Here is a 19,885-nt window from a genome sequence, read left to right as displayed (position 1 = left end):
AGAATGGGGCGAATGGGAATCACGTGATAGGATGTCCTGAGAAGATGCGAGCATCACTCCTGTGATTTCCTGCCAAGCTGCATAACCTGAATGGAATCATGAGGATACAGAAGGCAAACCCCATTAAAGGGACTTCTACAAAACCACCAGTCTGTCATCTTCAAAAGTGCCAAGGTCATGAAAATGAAAGACCCTACAACTGTTCCAGACTGAAGGCGACTGAAGAGACATGACAACTAAATGCAACACATGAGTCTGAACTGGATCTTTTTGCTATAAAGGAAGTTATTGGGGCAGTTGTCAAAACTTAAATGGGGTAAGCTGAGGTTTCCATGGTAGTGATGTGTCCATGCTCATTTCCTGATTTTGATGGTTGTCCTGTGGTTACAATGGAGAATGTCACTGTTTGTTGGAAATACTAAAGTATTTGGTGCAGGGTGGAGGGGCATCACATAGGCAACTAAGTCTCAAATGATTAAGAGAAATAATGTTTTCTCTATGTACTTAGAATTTTTTAAAAGTGAAGGTTCTGGAGTAAAAGTTTAGGGATCCAAATCTCCACTTTGCTGCTTCCTAGATAGGGGACCTGGGGCAGGTTGCTTTGCTTCTCTACACCTCAGTTTTCCCACCTCTAAAATGGAGATAAAGATAGCACTGCTCTAAAAAGTTTGTTCCCAGGACCAAAATAAAAAGGCGGAAGGCTAATTAATGCATGTAAAGCCCCTGGCATAGTAAGATCTTCTTAAATGGTTGTGGCTATTTTCATTTAAAAGACCCAATCTCATCTCTCTGCATAGATGGTCTCTAGCCTCAAAGATAGTGGTTTTTCCAGATTTTTGGACTCAAATGCACAGCCTCAGGAAAAGAAAGGAGAGAGGTAGCCAGAGGTGTAGTTTCATGATCTCATACCCAGCCTGGTCTCCTGGCACTGCCCAGATAAACCCTTGATTTGGGACCCAGGGACATCCAGGCCCATGTCTAGATTCCCAATGAGGTGCTCAGACATGTAGCCTTCCCAGGAGGGGGTTGCCAGGCAATAAGGTCCCTCAGCAGAAGCCTGGCAGGGCTCTCGGACAATCATTGGTCCAGCCCTCCCTTCTCACAGAAGAGGCAACAGAGGAGGCCACGCCACAGGGGAGGTACCAGAGCCACACAGACGACTGAAGGACACAGTCAGACCAGTCCTTTCTTTGCTACACGGTGCATGCACCCACCCACATCATTTCTGTCCACTTACTTGAGCTAATACTTATAGGGTGACTACTGTCTGTTCAGGGTCACAAAGACCTCTGCATATGTCATCTCTTCGATTCCTCAACCTTCCAAGGTCGTTTCTAAGCCGAATCCACACTCCTAATCACCCCTTAGGCAGCTCACACCATACAGCACTGTTTCCATATTGCCCTCAAAAGATTTGGCGGGGGGGGAATCCTCACTCAGTTACAACTTTAAATAGGTTGGTACCATAGAAACAATCTGTAAGTGGCATTTCAAAGACGATATATTTAAAGCCTAGCACAAGTACCTTTTCTGGGACATTGACATTCTACAGTTGCACATGGCTTAGTCTTATTTTGAGTTTTGTTCAAAAAATATATATATCATGTCCTGAACTTGGCAGAATTGAAGATCCAGATCAACTGAGATTAGCAAATTTGGTTTCCTTTCAAGTGTTTCTTACAGATGGTTTCTACCCTACTTATCTTCCAAGAATTTGTGACCAGTATCCTTAGATAGCAAGCTGGGACAAGGTTCTGCAGGCCTGGGACATTATCTGTAAAGCAGGCGTCCTCAAAAGGACACAGGTGAGGTGAAGTGACACTGCACCAGCTCCAGGCGTATCCCTTAGCTGCGCGGCATCTACTCTGGGGGAGCCCAGCCGCCATATAAGGAGTCTGCCTAACCATGCTACAAGGAAGTCCAGGCTCGCCGTGGGGAAAGGCGATAATGACGCCTCCAAATCCTCCAACCGTCCCCAGCCCAGGCACCAGACATGTGACTGCAGGACCCTTCAGTGGACAGAAGCCCCAGCCACCATCTGACTGTGAGAACCACTGAGCTCACTCTAGTTAACTCCTAGAACTGAGAGATTCAACAATAAATGCTTTTAAGTCACGAAGCTGGGGGCTGTTGAGTCATGCAGCAATAGATGTGTAGAAGAGTGAATGAGGCCGGATGTCTTCTGCTAACCCTTGAGGGGTGATCATGAGCTTCCTGTGTCCATGACTCCATCAACTACCCATCCCACCTCTGTCTCAAGACAAGGAGAGACAAGAGCTGCCTCACACTGCGGGCTCATCACACACCAGGCACCACAGCCCACGTCACCCATCGGCCCCTCCCAATAAACCCAGGAAGTTCTACCTTCCTCATTTGACAGATGAAGAAACAGGGGAGCAAACCACACAGCTGGTACTTCGGCCTGACTCCAAAACTCCATACCCCACGCCACTGTGAGTCACTACCTTCCCAAAGCCTCACTACTGTCATGAGAGCTAAGGCAAGGCAGTGTGGGTAAAACAGTTAACCCTTAAAAGATAACAAACTATTCTGGGCCTGGTTGATCCCTAAGCATTTGAGCAGCCAAAGATGAACTCAGCAGGCTTGGAGAGTTCCAACAAACCCTGCATGTGACAAAGGACCAGCCTGGACCAGCTCCTGGGAGCTCACCTCTGAGCCCTTGGGATGTCCTCACTAGAAGGAGTGCCTTTGAACACCTAGGACCCTGGACCACAACAGGCCATAGAGTCTATGTTAACAATGTGATTTATGGGGGGTCTTGGATCACACTGTATCATTTGACCTCTGGAAGGGCTGGAGACCAAGTAACTATGGTCAGTTGCTGCATACCTTTGTGACTGATGCCAAGTAAAAAATGCTGGACACTAAGCCTCAGGTGAGCCTTCCTGGCTGGCAATACTTCATACATGTTATCACACATTGTTGGTGGGAGAATCAAGCGTGTCTGTGAGACTCCAGTGGGAGAGGACATCTGGGAGCTTGTGCCTGGGCTCTCCTGGACTCTGCCCTATGCGCCTTTTTCCCTTGCTGATCTTAATCCGTATCCTTTCGCTGTAATAAACCGTAACTGTGAGTCCACCAGGTTTTCTGAGTTCCGTTGAGTCCTTGTAGCTAATCGCCAAACCCAAGGGTGGCCTTGGGGCTCCCTGACACAGGAGTTCAGCTGCGCCCTTGTGTGGACCTATTCTCCAGCCTTTGTTCATCATCAATCCACCTGACGAAACTCGACATGGAAGAAAAAAATCTATTCACTCTGTAAAGTAAGGCACAGACAAATGAGTCCCTGTTCAGTTTATTCAAATAATATATATATATTTTTTTCTCTGTGAGTAAAACTGAGGAGGAATCAAAGAAAGTCTCATATATTAAATTCTTAAATAGATTCTTTGAATTCAAAAGTAAGGGTCAACAGGAGAGGCACGGGTGGTGGGCCTTGTCCCAGCAAACAAAGCCACCAAGGCAGTCCTGCAAATTAAGGAGGATGGCAAATCCATTTCTTAAAAAAAACTTCTCGAGGGGAATAATATAAAATACCTAAGTTTCAAAAGCCGGACTACCTCCACACTCTTGGTTCTCTACCCCAGACTATCCTAAGATAGAATGTTTCAAGGTTAAGTTTTCAATGATTCAGCTTTTGCAACCATATGCAAATACATTCCTCATGAGCAGTCCTGTTTCGGCGATTAATAGCAAGCAATATGCTTGGATTTGAGGTCCGATTTCCACTCAAATGCAAAGTTTCTTCTCTTCTGGCAACAAAGCCACTTGCAAAGATCTGAAAGGGGAGAAAAACGGGTGTTAGGCCCAGAGTCGCAATTCTGAAAGAGATCTTGTATATTTATATGTGCGATTGCAGGACAGATGGTCTTCATGCATTCATGTAAGCATGTGAGATTTTCTATAGCATCCAGATGGCTGGAGAGAATTTACCTTTAAAAATGTTTCTTGGGTCCTTACCCACATCTCAACCTGTCGCCACCTGACCCCAAAGATATCACTTTTCTGATTTATGAAGAGCAGATGGCAATGATTAGCTAAAGTACCCTGTCTCTGGGACCTCATCTAAAGAGTAAAGCGAGAAATAGATCTGGCTTTCGTCAACGAGAAGGTTCAGGATTCTACTAATGAACCTGCAGAAAGAGAGAGAGGGAAATCGAGTTGGGGAAAAACTTGGAAAAAGACTGCTTTCAACGTGAGACTTCTTAGGAATTAAACGGAAGTCCTGGATCTTAGCACAACTCAGGATGGGAATGCTGAGAGTCAGGGTGACTTTGTGTCTCCAGCCTTGTGGGCTGGTGCAAAGTGGATTTCAAGAAAAATGAAAAAATATGCTGATTATTTAAAAATAAGAAAAGGAAACTAAAAATCGACTAGAGGCTAGAAGCTCTTTTACAGTTTAAAAGCATAGGCCAAATACCCAGGCAAGTTGGTCCTGGCCTCTCTGACTCCCCCAGGTTTCCCTGAGCCTGATCAGAGAGGCTGGGGAGCATAAGGAAGTGCGCTCACTCGCTGGAGCCTTAACTCCAGGGCCCACGTCTGCCGCAAGGTCCCAGCGCTCCCACCCGGGCCGGCTCACTTCATCTCACGACCACCCTTGCAGGCGGACAGTGATGAATCCCCATTCTCCAGATGGGGAAAACAGAGGCCAACAGGAGTTGAACCTCGAGTGAGTCCTTAAATCTTTGACTGCCCAAGTTCAGAACCTGCTTCCCTGCCCCTTGGCAAAACATGGATGGGTAAATATGCACTTAAAATCGTTTGTTAAAAGCAAACTCTGGGGGAGATGACTTTCGGTGGCTCTGTGGCCTTAGGCCAATCAACGCCCTTCTCTGGGCTTTGGTTTTCTCCTCCATAAAATGGGACAGTCATGTCACCTGCCTCCCAGGGATGCTGAGGGTTAAAGGAGTAACACAGGAAGAGCACTCAGCCCAGTGCAGTAGGGGTTATTCTTAGACCAGAACTGCTTGCGACTATTATTACAACATTAATTGCTTTGGGCCAACCTGATGCTGTTTATAGAAGCTGGGTTGGCAGACAGCATTCTGTGCAAAATGGTTCTAGAATCCCCCCATCACACCTGTCCTCTGTACCCCCTCCCCAACGCCAGATAAACCTTTTTCTGGCTGGTTCAGCATTGATCCCTGCCCACACCCCTGATCCAGAGCTAGGAGACTAAGCCTTGATTCTATAAATAGCTCCCCAGGCTGGGGCCAGGGAAACCTCCTGATGGGGCTGGGTCAGCCCACCTTGGTGGCCACTCCTCCCCAGGGAGGCTCAGGAAGGACAAGCTTTTCAGAAAAGTGACTCCTGGGCTCAGAAGTGTCAGAAGGTCCCGGCAAAGTCCGCAGGCCTACCTGGAAATCATGAGCTTCCTAGGTGGGAAGAGGTGCTATTCTGGTTCACCTGGAGGAAGACAACACACAGAGGAAGGGTCACAGCCAAGTGGTGGTACCAGGGCCTCACTGCCCTGAGGTTCAGCCCTCAGCGTCACTGAATCGGGCACACTCCCTCACCGAGTAGCTACCGCACACCTACTATGTGCCGGGTGCTGGGGCTACTGTGGACATGATAGACCCTATCCTATCCCCACCCAGCTCACATTCTAGTGGGGACAGCCTGCTCAACAAACACATCCGTAAGACACTATTAAGTCCAGGCAATACAATGGGCTGATATGAGTGACTGGTGTTGGGGCTCCTTCAGATAAAGTGGTTCGGAGAGGCCACTACCGGGGGATGACATTTAAGGTGGAGTGTAATGAAAAACCTACATGTGTTTGCCCTTGGGTTCCTGGCACCAAGCTCCTAGAACCCTTGGAATCTCCCTAGTGAGAAAAAGCATCTTTTGTATGCAAATGAGATGACTGGTGGCTGGGGGCCCCCGGCTTCAGGATGTGGGCTTGGTTACCAAAAAGGCTAAGGCATGATTAAAGGGTTGGAAATTTCAGCGCCCTCCACCCCAACCTCTGGGGAAGGGAGGAGGCTGGAGGTTAATAACCAACAGCCAATGATTTAATCAACCATGCCTCCTTAATGAAACCTCCATAAAAATCCATAAGTGATAGGGTTCAGGGAGTCGGGGTGGGCGATCACAGGGACGTGCCGGGAGGGTGGTGCCCCCAGAGAGGGCATGGGAGCTCCACGCCCTTCCCCCATACCTCGCCCTACACATCTCTTCCACTGGGCTGTTCCTGACTTACAGCCTTTATGATAAGCTGGTGATCTAGGAAGTAAAGTGTTTTCCTGAGTCCTGTGTGTTGTTCTAGTGAATTACCAAACCTGAGTGGGGGTGGGGCATGGGGACCCCGCAAATGTATAGTTGGCTGGGCAGAAAGGTAGGTAGCCTGGGCATCTGAAGTGGGGGCAGTTTTGTGGGACTGGGCCCTTAACCTGTGGGGTCAGAGGCTATCTCCGGAAATCAGCGTCAGAATTGAACTGAATTACGCAACACCTAGTTGGTGTCCAGATAATCAGAGAATTAGTTGTTGGTGTTGGAAAACACCCCATAAGCAAAGAGCTAAAAGATGAAAATGAAGCCGGCCATGCACGGATGTGGGTAGAAAAGCATTCCCAGCAGAGGGATTAGCAAAGCCCTGGAAAGGAGAGGGTGTTTGGAGTTTAGGGATTGCGTATACATTTTTGCATGAGTTGCCATTCTAACGTGTGAGCAGCTTTGTTTTGCTTGCTTCCTATCTTCCTATTTTTGGGGTTTCACGATTACCATTTTGGATGGCTACATAATATTCTATACAATGTACACACCACCATTACTCAACTGTTGCCCTAAGATTGTTTCCAAGTTTTGCAATATCCTGCAGGAGATCACGTGCACAGTGGAGGAGAAAAGGGCCGAAAGTAGGGGTTTGATGTAATTTGTGGGGCAGCTCTCCAGAAGGTGGGACTGCTCACGATGACAGAGCATATGCTATTCCTTTACATTTTGCTTCTAAGAGAGCAAAAAACAGTCCCAGGCCAGCTTGAATACGCCACACAGTGCAGGAGAGTGTAAACTGGTCCAACTCTTCTGTAAAGCAATTTTAACCTTGTAGTTCAAGAGTCTCAAAAAAGACCCTCCCATGGGGAATTCCCTGGCGGTCCAGTGGTTAAGAATCCACGATTCCACTGCAAGGGGCACGGGTATGATTCCTGGTCCAGGAACTAAGATCCCACATGCCACACGGCCAAAAAAAAAAGACCCTCCCATCCTCTGATTCCACTCCTTAAAAATGTATCTGGGGACTTCCCTGGTGGTGCAGTGGTTAAGAATCCACCTGCCAATGCAGGAGACACCGGTTTGAGCCCTGGTCTGGGAGGATCCCACATGCCGCGGAGCAACTAAGCCCGTGTGCCACAACTACTGAGCATGTGCTCTAGAGCCTGTGAGCCACAACTCTACGGAGCCCGAGTGCCACAACTACTGAAGCCTGTGAGCCTAGAGCCTGTGCTCCGCAACAAGAGAAGCCACCGCAATGAGAAGCCCGCGCACCACAACGAAAAGTAGCCCCTGCTCGCTGCAACTAGAGAAAGCCCATGCGCAGCAATGAAAACCCAATGCAACCAAAAATAAATAAATTTATATAAAAAATTGTATTCGAAGGGAACAATTCCATAGAGGCCCCCCCAGCCCTCGCCCCACAGAAGAGAGGCAAAATCAGGATGATAGGTGCATGACATCATTTGAAATATTGCAAAATATTGCAAAAGTTACATAGGGCAACAGTTAAGTAATTGGTGACTCATCATGCATTCCAGAGAAAACTAGGTAGCCATCCGAAATGGCCACGTGAGACCCCCAGGATGGAAAAACAGTAAGAAAGTAAAACAAAGCAGCTCATACAATGGAATTGCAAGGAACATAAAAATGCATATCCAGGTGGGCAAAAAAAAGGCTGTATGTAAAAATGAAAAGAGTTTCAGATTGTGGCTAATTCCCCTTACCCCACTTCTGTTTGTTGTTCTTGTTACATCCTCTTTGGGCTAGAACAAATAATAGATTAGTGCTGATTAAGTCTGGCAATATTTTTTCACAGTGGCAAGAGATGGGTTTCTGATTCCCACAAAGGGAGTGTGGACTCATCCCCAAAGGACCAAAATCTCATTGCCCGACCCATGAGAGTCTTGTAAGTTTGATGATTAAACTGGGGATTAGCGTAGGGTGACCCCACCCTTTCCTGGCCAAGTTAAATAAAACACACACACAAACTGAAACTACTGATTGTAGCATCACCACCCTTCATTTAAAAAGGAGCACTCTGGCACCAAAAGGAGGATGCTACGTCAGTCCTGGGAACGGTTCTTGACAAGATTCAGGGACAGCCTCCATGGACACGCCCAGGATGCATGGGAGGCCAGCCTGTGGGGATGCGTGTGGGGACACAGGACTGTATTATGTCTACTTTTGCACACATACCTGCATCACATGACCCTCATTTTTTGGTAGACTGATGAAATTTTTGTGCTGGGCTGGGAACTGCCACTTCATACTTTTTTATTTTGGCCACACAGTGCGGCACGCAGAACTTCCCTGACCAGGGATCAAACCCACACCCCTGCAGTGAAAACATGGAATCTTAACCACTGGACCTCCAGGGAAGTCCAGGAACTGCCACTTTAAATGAAGCTGAATTTAAGGCTAGAGGCAGAAAGTTTGACAGAAAGTCCCCACTAAGTTCCTCCAACTGCTTTCAAGCCAGGGGACAAGGAAGGGACTCAGGCTGAAGGGCTACTGAGATGTCGCTCCAGGTGGATCAGACACTTGAGAGCCTCTGACCGGAATCCCACCCCCATCCAATTTTCTGATGGACAAACCATCAACCATATGAGAGAAGTGAAGTGTTCAAGGGCACAGAGGAAGCTAGTGGTGACGCAGAATTCCCCCTGAGGTTTCTGACCTGAAGATAGCCTTTCAGATTGGCTGGTGTTTTATAGTCCCCTTTCAAGACCTAGGAAAGAAAAAATTATCGCTATTGTAGAAATGATCAAAAAATAAAATTTAGTCCATCATTTGCACACCCACCCATCCATCCGGGTACCCACCCATCCACCCTCCCATCCATCTACCTCTCCATCCACCCACACCCCCCCATCCACCCTCCCATCCACGCCCCCCATCTACCCTCCCGTCCACCTACCCACCCATCTACACACCTATCCATCCATCCACCCAACCCACCCATCCACTTATCCACCTGCTCATCCATGCATCCACCCAACAAACATGTATTAATAAGCTCCTCTTATTCCGGCATTATTCTAAGCTCGGGGGTGGGGAGGGGGTTGGGGGCCATTACAACACTGCCCAGACAATTAGAAGTCCCATCCTCCTGGAGCTTCCGTTCTGGAGTGGGGAGGGCCAGACAATCCACAAGTGACAACACAATTAAACAAGAACATATCAAACCATGGGAAGTACTACAAGGAAAGTATGTGATTAGGAGTGCCCGGGGGCTTCTTCTGAATGGGTGGTCAGAAAGGGCCCCTTGGAACGCATGGCCTTTGTGCTGAGACCTGAGTGACAAGGATATCCTGCCAGGCTACGCTCTGAAGGAGAAGCATTCCAGCCAGAGGGCACAGAGAGGACAAAGGCCCTGAGGTGGGAACCAGAAAATTCCAGGCCTTTCCAATATCTCTCGAAATACAAGGCACTGGATAGACCAGCACTGTCCAATAGAATATAATGTGAACCTAGTCTGTAATTTAAAATTTTCTAGTAGCCACATTTAAAAACAAAGTGAAACAGGTGAAATTAATTCTAGTGGTTTTTTTTTGTTTTTTTTTGGCCACACTGCACAGCTTGTGGGATCTCAGTTCCCCAACCAGGGATGGAACCTGGACCCTCAGCAGTGAAAGCGTGGAGTCCTTACCACCGGACCTACAGGAAATTCCCTATAGTGGTATTTTTTATTTAACCTGATATAGCTAAAACATTAATACTTCAACATGTAATTGATGGGGTTCAGGGCAGGTCGCCCCCAAATCTACCACTTTGGCATATTCATTATTTTGAATTAAAGTTATTTAAGAAACAGCCGGTGCCAGAAGGACACTCTGACCCTCCTTAGTGCCCTTGAGAGCAGGGAATAAATCTCCCAGGTGAAAGGTACCCTCCCCGCAACAGGAGGTAGAGAGCCATCCTTATCACCAGAGATGGAGAAATCAGGGCCAAAAGGGCTGTGTACACAAACCTTGTTACTTCTTCAGTAATTTACTACCCCAAGCCCAGATGTCTTTGTCTTATCAGTACTTCACAAATGTATTCTTTCTTCGTCTAAAAGGTATGAAAGATGCCTGCTTTGGCCCCTTCTTATGAATCTCCTATTTTTATGAGCCCCTGTATGTACAATATTAAATTTGTTTTGTCTCCTATTAATCTGTCTTATGTCAATTTCATTATCAGACCAGCCAAAGAACCTAGAAGGGAAAAAGGGAAAAGTTTTCCTTCCCTATGTAATCAATATAAAAATGATTAAGGAGAAGTTTTACATGCTTTTGGGGGGTACGAGGACCTCAAAATCCAGTGTGTGTTTCACACTTACACGGCACCTTTCAATTTGGACTCATCACATTTCAGTGGCCACACAAGCCTAGTGGCTGTAATGAACAGCACAGGTACAGACAGTTTCATTAGCACTGGGATCATTTCAGAACTGAGTGTACTGCCTAGGATCCAGTACAGGAACATTCTGTGCCTTCAGTATACACACACACACACACACACACACACACACACACACGCACACCCTTGTGGCTTTCAACGAGGGGACTTATCTTTGTAGTTACAGCAAAACCACTGTAAAGACTAAATAAGGTGTCTGGCGCTTGTTAAAACTTGTGGAACCCCCAAGGAGTAAAGCTCTTTTGTTTCGTTTTTCCTTTTTTTGCTTTCTTGATTTTATTTTAAAAGTACACAGGGTCACAAAACTAGAGCAAGTTTTTGGCTTTTTTTAAACCAAATTTAGTTCTTACAAATGTAAAAATCTGCCCCGTTGGATATTTAAGCCAGAAACTTGAAATACAAAAAATCACTTTTGAAAGTGACCCTATCAATTCTCCACTTGCATAGATAGACGAAGTGTCAAAATATTTCTTCTCAGTAGTACAAGTGTATTTGTCACAAAAATTCACAGTTAGGGATGAGAATAAGTGAATCAGGGAATTGTGGTTCTCTTAACACTTGTGTCATTAAATAAGTTAGTAGAAAACAGAGTTTTTCTTTGGGGAGTAAACCTCTTTGGAAGAAACCCAGAGACATCTTCTGTTTTAAATAAACAACAGAGCTCCAAACAGCTGTTCCTACCCATCACTGCTCATCAGAATTTTTTTTATACAACACCCAAGGTCAGGCCTTACTCTGGGAGCTTCTGACCCATAGTCTAGGACCTGCCAGGGGCCTCTGCCTTTTAGAGGGACTTCAGAGGAGCTGGGCCCCTGGCTAAAAAAGCAGGTAAGGAGAGGCCAGCTTTCTCTGATGCCCTCATCCTGTCCCAGCCACCCCTTCTGAGAAGCATTTGGGGGCTGGATTTCAAGGTCATCACCAGTTGCTGCTGCTTTTTTAATCCCGTTAATGAATTTTAAAAAATAATATATTTATTTATTTATTTTTGGCTGTGTTGGGTCTTCATTGCTGCGCGCGGGCTTTCTCTAGTTGCAGTGAGCAGGGGGCTTCTCTTCGTTCCAGTGCGCGGGCTTCTCATTGCGGTGGCTTCTCTTGTCGTGGAGCACGTGCTCTAGGCACACAGGCTTCAGTAGTTGTGGCACACGGGCTCTAGAGCGCAGGCTCAGTAGTTGTGGCGCACGGGCTTAGTAGCTCTGCAGCATTTGAGATCTTCCCGGACCAGGGCTCAAGCCTGTGTCCCCGGCATTGGCAGGTGGATTCTTAACCACTGCGCCACCAGGGACGTCCCTAATCCTGTTAATGAATTTTTTATTATGAAATATAGCATGTACACAGGAAAGTATGTAAAGCGCCTAAGTACAGTTTAAAGAATGATAACTATTATTAAATAGTAAACATTGAAATTAATAATATTCAAAACAAAAATAATAGAATCATAAAAACAAGCCACATCCAGGTTGCCAACACCCACGCTCTCCATGCACTCTGGGTATCTACCTTGGATCCCTGAGTATTTCCACAAGTAGATGTTTACAAAATCAACTAATGTCGGGGGAAGAGGAAGTAATGAGACCTATAGATGGGCTTGCATTTCAAGGACAAGGGCAGAGCTGCCTACGCTCAGTGTTAGTAAATTCTCTCCGTTAAAAAGAAAGCTTGCAGGAATTCCCTGGTGGTCCAGTGGTTAAGACTCCGCACTTCCAATGCAGGCAACACGGGTTCAAGCCCTGATCAGGGAACTAAGATCCCACATGGCGCACGGCGTGGCCAAAAAATAGAAAAAGAAAGAGTGAGAGAGAGAGAGAGAGAGAGAGAAAGCTTGCACGTGTTAAGAACTTGTTGGCATCAAATGGAGTCTTTCTCCTTGAGTCCACTGAAGAATTAAAGGAGAATAAAGAGTAATGACTCTCTCCCTCTCTGATTCAATACAAGAACTGTTGGGTTGGCAGCAGGGGAGGTGAAATCGGTGAAGGGGGTCAAGATGATATAAAATAAACAAGCCACAGGGATGTAATGTACAGCACGGTGATTATAGTCGGTAATATTGTACTGCATGTGTTGTAAATTTGTACAGTGACAGACAGTGGGTAACTAGACTCAAATTGTAGTGATCGTTTTGCCATGTGCACAAATATCAAATTGTTCTGTCACACACCTGAAACTACAATAATATAATAAGTCAGTTATAAGGCAATAAGAGAAAGAAAAAAAAGAACTGTTTACTTTCTAAAATCAGCACGTGCTCAGAAATGCCAAACTCGGGCTTCCTTGGTGGCGCAGTGGTAAAGAATCCGCCTGCCAGTGCAGGGGACACGGGTTCGAGCCCTGGTCCAGGAAGATCCCACATGCCGCAGAGCAACTAAGCCTGTGCGCCACAACTACTGAGCCTGTGAGCCACAACTACTGAAGCCCATGTGCCACAACTACTGAAGCCCGTGCGCCTACAGCCCGTGCTCCGCAACAAGAGAAGCCACCACAATGAGAAGCCCGTGCACCGCAAGAAGAGTATCCCCTGCTCACTGCAACTAGAGAAAGCCTGTGTGCAGCAATGAAGACCCAATGCAGCCAAAAATAAATAAATTAAATAAACAAATTTAAGATGCGTGCCTTTTCTTCTCTAGTTCAACAGACCAAACACAAAGTAGTTCTCTGAAAGTAGAATCAGAGGACTTTAGAATTAATTTTTAAAAAAAAGAGAGAGAAAAAGAAATGCCAAACTCAGCTTAAATTAAAACTCTGGGTCTCAATGACATAAGGGGTAGGAGGGCTCTTCCTCAGGCCTGGGTCCCACGTTCAGATATTTTCATTAACTTCGTGTCTCTGAGGAAGTCAGAACACAGCAACCAGAGTAAAGGAGAAGTGACAGTGACATGTAAATAATATCGACTTGGTAACTGTTCCACACCCAGGATTAGCCTACTTCTATGCTCCAAAAACATCATCTCAAAGTCATTTCCCCTTGACCACCTACACTAAGGAGAACTTAAAAAGTAATTTAAACCACCCTAAACTTACATTTGTCTGAGAAGTAAATATTAAACCTTATGGGGGCAGGGATCTCCCTGGCGGTCCAGTGGTTAAGACTCTGTGCTTCCACTGCAGGGGACGTGGTTTCGATCCCTGGTTGGGGAATTAAGATCCCACATGCCTCGAGGCAGGGCCAAAAATAAATAAATAAAATTAAAAAGTAAACCTTACGGGGGCAATAAAGGGACCTATCGTTGATTTATTCACACCCAGTCTCAACAGAGACTTGAAGTGCTTTACAAACAGACGAACAAACAGCCAGGGAAGCAGGGGGAAAAGGGTAAATCAAAGTAGAGAAATAGGATGGAATTAGTGCACGAATGGGCCTGCCGTGAGATGCTATACAGTGTGAGAGGCAGGCTACCAGTTGGTTTTGAGCTTCCTTGTGGCCCAAGCAAAAATGGAAATACGAGCAGCCATACGAATCACCGTGTCCCTGAGACAGAAACAGACCAGCCGCATAGGACTCAAGAAGCTAAGTGTTTTCTGGGGTAGCTGGAGCCTCCACCCCCACCACAGCCTGAGCACGCATCTCCCCGTGTGCATGTGCACTCACCCGGTGTGTGTTGTTGATGACGATGGGATCGGGGTTGCCGTAGTTGGGCGGGTTTGCATAGGGGTCATAGCCAAGCCGAGCCAGCATGGGGGCGATCTGGGCCATGTCCCTCAACACATCCCCAGGGATGTGGCCAGTCCACTTGGAGAGAGCTTCCAGGTTCACGGGCTTGATGACCTGGTCTGTGGATCGCTCGATCCTGGGGAGAGAGGACGGGCTGGACGGGGCATGGGCAGACCCAGGTGGTGCTCAGGTGGGCTCCCTGCTCAGGGACTCTGGGGCAGCAGGAAAGGTTGGGGGGACTGGTCCCCAGGGCCCACTCGGCTCTTCTCAAGTATAAGAATGTGGGCAAGTCATATGGCCTCCTCATACCTGCTCTGTACAATGGGGATAAAAGCATGGGGTGGGAAGCTGGGAGAAAGGGCTAGACAAGGCCCACCACTTCAGTGGTGTTGAAATTCTGCTTCCTTGACCTCTCTGACTTCTTAAAAATTACTTTTTATTTATATGACTAAGATGAGTATTTTGTTCTTGAGAAGTAATTCTAAGACACAAATGGTAAGGCAAATAGCCCCTGGGGTCACCACTCTGAGTCCTTCAGCTCCCTACAGGGACCTGACCATAGCATTCTGAAGCGTACCCTATCAATCTGTTTTCTGTACTTTTAAAAACAGAGTGGCTAAGCGCAGACTCAGGGGCCAGACTGCCTGGGTGCAGATGCCAGCTCTACCAACACTGGCTGTGTGGCCTTGGGAGACTGACTGAACCTCTCTGAGCCTCAGTGTCCTCACCTGTAAAATGGGAATCATAATAGTACTTACCTCACGGGGCTGTTCTGAGGAGTAAATGAGTTAATAATAAAAGAGTATCTGGTACATTTTAAGGTCTCAGTGTTAGCTCTCTCTTTCTCTCTCTCCCACACATATACACACTGAAAATCTGTGGTTTTGTTTGCAGATTTAAAAACAGAAATTATATACTATACATAGTACTGGTTTGTAGGTGGGTTTTTTTTTTTTTCCCTGCTCTCTCAATACCTCATTCTTTTTCCATTCCCCTAAAGATGGATATTTACGTTGTTTCCATTTTGCTGTTAGGATGAAACAGTCATCGTCTTATATGTGCTTCCTTGCTCTCCCATACAACAGGGTTACCAAGCTGTGTGAGTCATGATGATCTTATCAATTATAGTTCAGAGGCTTTATAGGATACAGGGTGGGGAACTCCTAGGATCGAGGACCTATTTCTAGATGCTTCCATCCCAACTAAGAGATAACTTGGGAACAAAGAACAGAAGCAAACAGATGGAGCAAAAGGAAGATGGGAAGGGGGGTGAGGGGAACTGGGGAGGGGAGAGGGTGTGGACTGGTGGGGAGGGCATGGATCTGGAGTCTGAAGACCCGGATTTAAATCTCAACTCTAGCCAGTGTGTCAAAAAATCACAAATACGGTTCTAGGTATTTTCACCATAAACATCTTCACTGTAAGCAATTTCACCCCACAATTGGCCATAAGGCCATTCTGCCATAAAGGATAAAATCACTGGTTGACAGCTACATTACACGAAAAAATGATAACATATCAGTTTCTGCAAATCCTTCGGTGAGCTAATCTAAGCCAGATTGTTAGAATTTTCACCGCTTTCAAGACACATCAGGGATCCAGTAACCATTCCTTTCTGAGGGGACAGGAGGAGCTTGCTTCTTCTTTTGCCTCTTTTTTTTTTTTAATTGAAGTATTTACAGTGTTGTGTTAGTTTCTGGTATGCAGCAAAGTGATTCAGTTATACATATGTGTGTGTGTGTGTGTGTGTGTGTGTGTATTCTTTTTCATATTCTTTTCCATTACGGTTATTACAGGATATTGAATATAGTTACCTGTGCTATGCTGTAGGTCCTTGTTGTTTTCCTATTTTATATACAGTAGTGTGTATCTATTAATCCCAAACTCCCAATCCATCCCTCCCCTACACCCTTCCCCCTTTGGTAATCCTAAATTTGTTTTCTACATCTGTGAGTTTGTTTCTTTTTCATGAATTAAGTTCATTTGTGTCATATTTTAGATTCCACATATAAGTGATATCAGACAGTATTTACCTTTCTCCGTCTGACTTAATTCACTTAGTATGATAATCTCTAGGTCCATCCATGTGGCTGCAAATGGCGTTATTTCATTCTTTTTTGTGGCTGAGTACCATTCTATTGTATATACGCCACATCTCCTTTATCCATTCATCTGTCGATGGACACAGGCTACTTCCATGTCTTGGCTACTGTGAGTAGTGCTGCTATGAACATGGCCTCCAATGTCTAACACTGTGTGATAAATCTGGCAAAGATGGCAGGAGAGAGAACGTAAGTCTATCTAAATTAGCTAAAAGGTCGTCATTAATGCGCTCGAAGGCAGCTGCCCCTTTCCTATGAACCACAGCTCAGTAACCTTTTGGTTTTGACAGGTGGGAGGGATAACTGTGCTCAGTGAAGTATTTGCAGAAACTGATATGTTATCATTTCCTAGAGTAATGAAACTGGAACTGTCAATCAACCAGTGATTTCATCTTTTATAACAAAACGCTTGTTGCGAAGATGTTTACAGTGGACATACCAGACACGATCAAACGTGTGCCTGGCCTTTGCCACAAGCCTTGTGTCTCCAGGACTTCACAGGACAGAAATCACATAGATACATCCCAGAACTTGGATAGGAGCCAGGCTTGATACGAGTCAATAAACAAAGTGTCCAAAACAGATGTTAAATAGAATATGGTGATCGTGTAGTGGAATATTATGCAGCCATTCAAAATGATGTCACTGCAGAGTGCTGGGGGCCATGGGCAAGCGTCCCAAATACAAGGTGAAGAAAGGTTACACAGGAACATGACCAGCAGGACTCCAGTTTTATCAATATACCCTGATCAAGGACCAGCAAGCCACAAATCAAAATCTGGGTGTTGGGATTATGGGTGGTTTTTCTTTCTCGTTTTATGTATTTTCCCAATTTCCTGCAATCAGGATGTATTCCTTTGGTCATCTGATGTCTTGTCATGATGATTTACAAAAATCCCGGCTCCAGCACCAACTGGTGGGGGTACCCAGCCCATGGGCACTTCGCTGCCAGGAGCTGCTGAGAGCCTCCCGCTCTATTCAGGGATCAGGAGCTCTTGGGGGCAGAGCCTGGGAGGGTCCAGCCATGAAAGAAATGGGAGGCGTTGTCCCAGGAAGGACCGCCCTTCCACTGGGCTGTTAAAGATGCTTGCAACTGACCAGGATGGAGACGTGGGGATGGCACACTCTGGTGCTGCACTGTCTCAGGAAAGGGACAGCCTCCTCAAAGGAGGAAGGCAGACAGCAAGGGACAGAAAGGGAGGGAGGATAGGTCCCAGCCACGGAGGGCTTGAGAACACAGGCACTGGAGTCCAACAGACCTGCGTTCAAATCCTGGCACCACCCTTTGCTAGCTGTGTGGCCTTAGGCCAGTAACTTTCCTGAGACTCAGTTTCTCCATCTGTAAAATGGGGATAAGAGCAGTTCCTATGTTCTAGGTGGCTGTGGGGATTAAAGGAATAATGATTGTTTGTGGCTTCACTCAGTGCTGGCCACACAGCAGACACTCAATAAACGAGAGTGAAGGTGAGCCTGATGAGTATTCCAATAAAAGCAAGATCAACACTGAAACGATGATAACGGGAATAAACCACCTAACGTGTATTAACCCATTTGATTAATAGGGATTAATAGGGATAGATTCTATCCCTATGCTACAGATGAGGAAATGAAAGCACAGAGAGGGAGAGTTACTTGCTCAAGGTCACACAGCTAAAAAGTGGCAGACCTGGGATTCAAACCCAGACAGTCTGGTTCCAGAAACTATACTCTCAAACTTTACCTGCTACAGCTCACTACAAAGCATATTCACAGTTTGGAGAGGAGTGACTGCCCCATTTTTTGGATAATAAAGCCGAAATTCAGAGAGGTACAGTGACTTATTCAATGCCACTGAGCTATGAGTTGGGAGATCTGGTTCAAGGCTGTGCTCTTAACCACTCCCTTCCCAGATCTTCTCCAGTAGAACAGAGGAGGCTCAGAGAGGCACAGTGACTTGCCCAAGGCCACACAGCTTGGAGGGGCAGAGCCGACCTTCCCACTGAGCATCTCTGACTCTGGGATCAGGGGTCTGAGCGGAAGGTGGGGGCTCCACTCACTTGGACAGGGAGACGCCGCCGGGCTTGCCGATGAGGTCCTCATGGTGCAGGACGGAGTCGCTCCAGGAGATGCCGAGGAAGTCGAGGATGAGCTTGAGGGAGCGCCGGGGGTGCAGTACCAGCTGCTCGTAGTACACGGGCAGGCACTTGTCCTCGCCCACCTCCATGCACTGGGCGTACATCACCTCAATGGCCTTGTTCCACTTGGCGAGGCAGTCACGGTAGCTGCTGAGGTCGAAGCCGGCAATGGTGACCTTGCGGGTGATCATGGAGTGCACGGAGGCCCGGCCGTCCCGCACCATCAGCAGGAACTTGGAGTTGGGGAACAGGCGCGACAGGTAGACAGAGGACTTGAGCGTGAAGGGGTCTTTGTTGCAGAGGACGCGGGCCGGCTCTCCGTGCTTGGCGATCACCTCCAGGATGAAGGCCTGCATGGCGGCGTCCAGCACCTCATCTGTCACACCCGCCTCGTCCAGCCGCAGCTTCTCCCGGCCCGACTTGGACCAGGCCTGGCGCATGGCCAGCACGCGAGGGATGATGCGGGTCTCCTCCCCGCAGCGCACCTCGGGGTGGGCGTCCAGCATCGCACGCATGAGCGTGGTGCCACTCCGGGGCACGCCCCCCACGAAGATGAGCGGCATGGCCTTGCCGTAGCGGTACTCCACGTGGTCCGTGCCCACCATCACCAGGTCCTCCTGCTCCGGCCGCATGGCCCGCCGGGGGCCCCGGGGGCCCCCCAGTGCCACCCGGCACTCCAGCACCTGCTGCCCCAGCTGGACCGCCAGCACCAGGGCCAGGGCGAAGCCGGCTGCCAGCAGTGCCCTCCGCACCGACAGGCGCATGCTGGGCCCGGGGCGGGGGGCGCGCTTCAGCGACAGGTGGGCGGGAGCCCCGCCGGGCTCACATCTGGGGAGAGAGAGGGACACGGGCGGTCAGGGAGGCCTGCGGGCTGCAGGCGCTTTACCATCCAGACCCCAAGAGCGCCAAGTATGAGGGTGCTGACGTTCAGAGCAGAACGCTATGGGGCACTGCATCCATCTTAATTCATGAGGTCCTCCAACAACCGTAAGCGTAGCTGCTGTTATGACCTCAGGGGGCCCGATGGCCTGGGTTCAAATCCCTCCTGGCTACTTCCTAGCTGTGAGATCTTGCCCAGTTCCTTAACCACTCAATGCCTCAGTTTCCCCAACTGATAAATGGAAAGAGTAATAATTCTTTCAAAAATGGACTTTCTTGAAATACATTTATGTGGAATTCTTTGAAATGTGAAAATAATAAAGCACTAGAACATCAGATTTCAGCAGCACACTCGTTTGATAAAGACATGGGTTTTGCCTGTTTTGTTCACGGCTGTCTCCCCAGCTCCTAGCACGGTGCCTGGCCCCTAGTAGATGCTTAACAAATATTTACAGAACGTGCTTGGGTCCAATGAGCGTGGCCTGGCACAGAGTAAGTGCTAGGAAATG

At 47.4% G+C, this 19,885-nt stretch overlaps 1 protein-coding gene and 1 long non-coding RNA gene across 8 annotated transcripts in view; one reads left to right on the top strand and one right to left on the bottom strand.

Moving 5' to 3' along the window:
* Positions 1-3,297: 3,297 nt before the first annotated feature.
* TPST2 (tyrosylprotein sulfotransferase 2) overlaps positions 3,298-19,885 on the bottom strand; it is a 56,215-nt gene continuing 39,627 nt past the window's right edge. For 2 of the 7 annotated variants that reach the window (XM_067700396.1, XM_067700395.1), the window contains 6 exons: positions 18,420-19,325; positions 14,219-14,435; positions 8,912-8,962; positions 7,959-7,997; positions 5,376-5,424; positions 3,298-3,796 (listed from right to left, as the gene is read on the bottom strand). In XM_067700396.1, the coding sequence (XP_067556497.1) occupies positions 5,383-5,424; positions 7,959-7,997; positions 8,912-8,962; positions 14,219-14,435; positions 18,420-19,261 (1,191 nt within the window). In that variant the 5' untranslated portion in view covers positions 19,262-19,325 and the 3' untranslated portion in view covers positions 3,298-3,796; positions 5,376-5,382. Of the gene's footprint in view, positions 3,797-5,375; positions 5,425-7,958; positions 7,998-8,911; positions 11,929-14,218; positions 14,436-18,419; positions 19,326-19,885 lie in introns of those variants that run through there. The other 5 variants (XM_067700390.1, XM_067700391.1, XM_067700392.1 and 2 more) reach the window with 5 other exon arrangements.
* Positions 11,324-13,233, top strand: LOC137203713 (uncharacterized). Its single transcript, XR_010933257.1, has 2 exons — positions 11,324-11,463; positions 12,872-13,233. It is a non-coding gene; the product is annotated as an uncharacterized lncRNA (long non-coding RNA).

Source organism: Pseudorca crassidens, chromosome 12, assembly GCF_039906515.1.
Source record: "Pseudorca crassidens isolate mPseCra1 chromosome 12, mPseCra1.hap1, whole genome shotgun sequence".
NCBI lineage: Eukaryota > Metazoa > Chordata > Mammalia > Artiodactyla > Delphinidae > Pseudorca > Pseudorca crassidens.
Note: the sequence above shows the minus strand (reverse complement) of the source record. Positions and strands in the feature narration are given on the sequence as shown.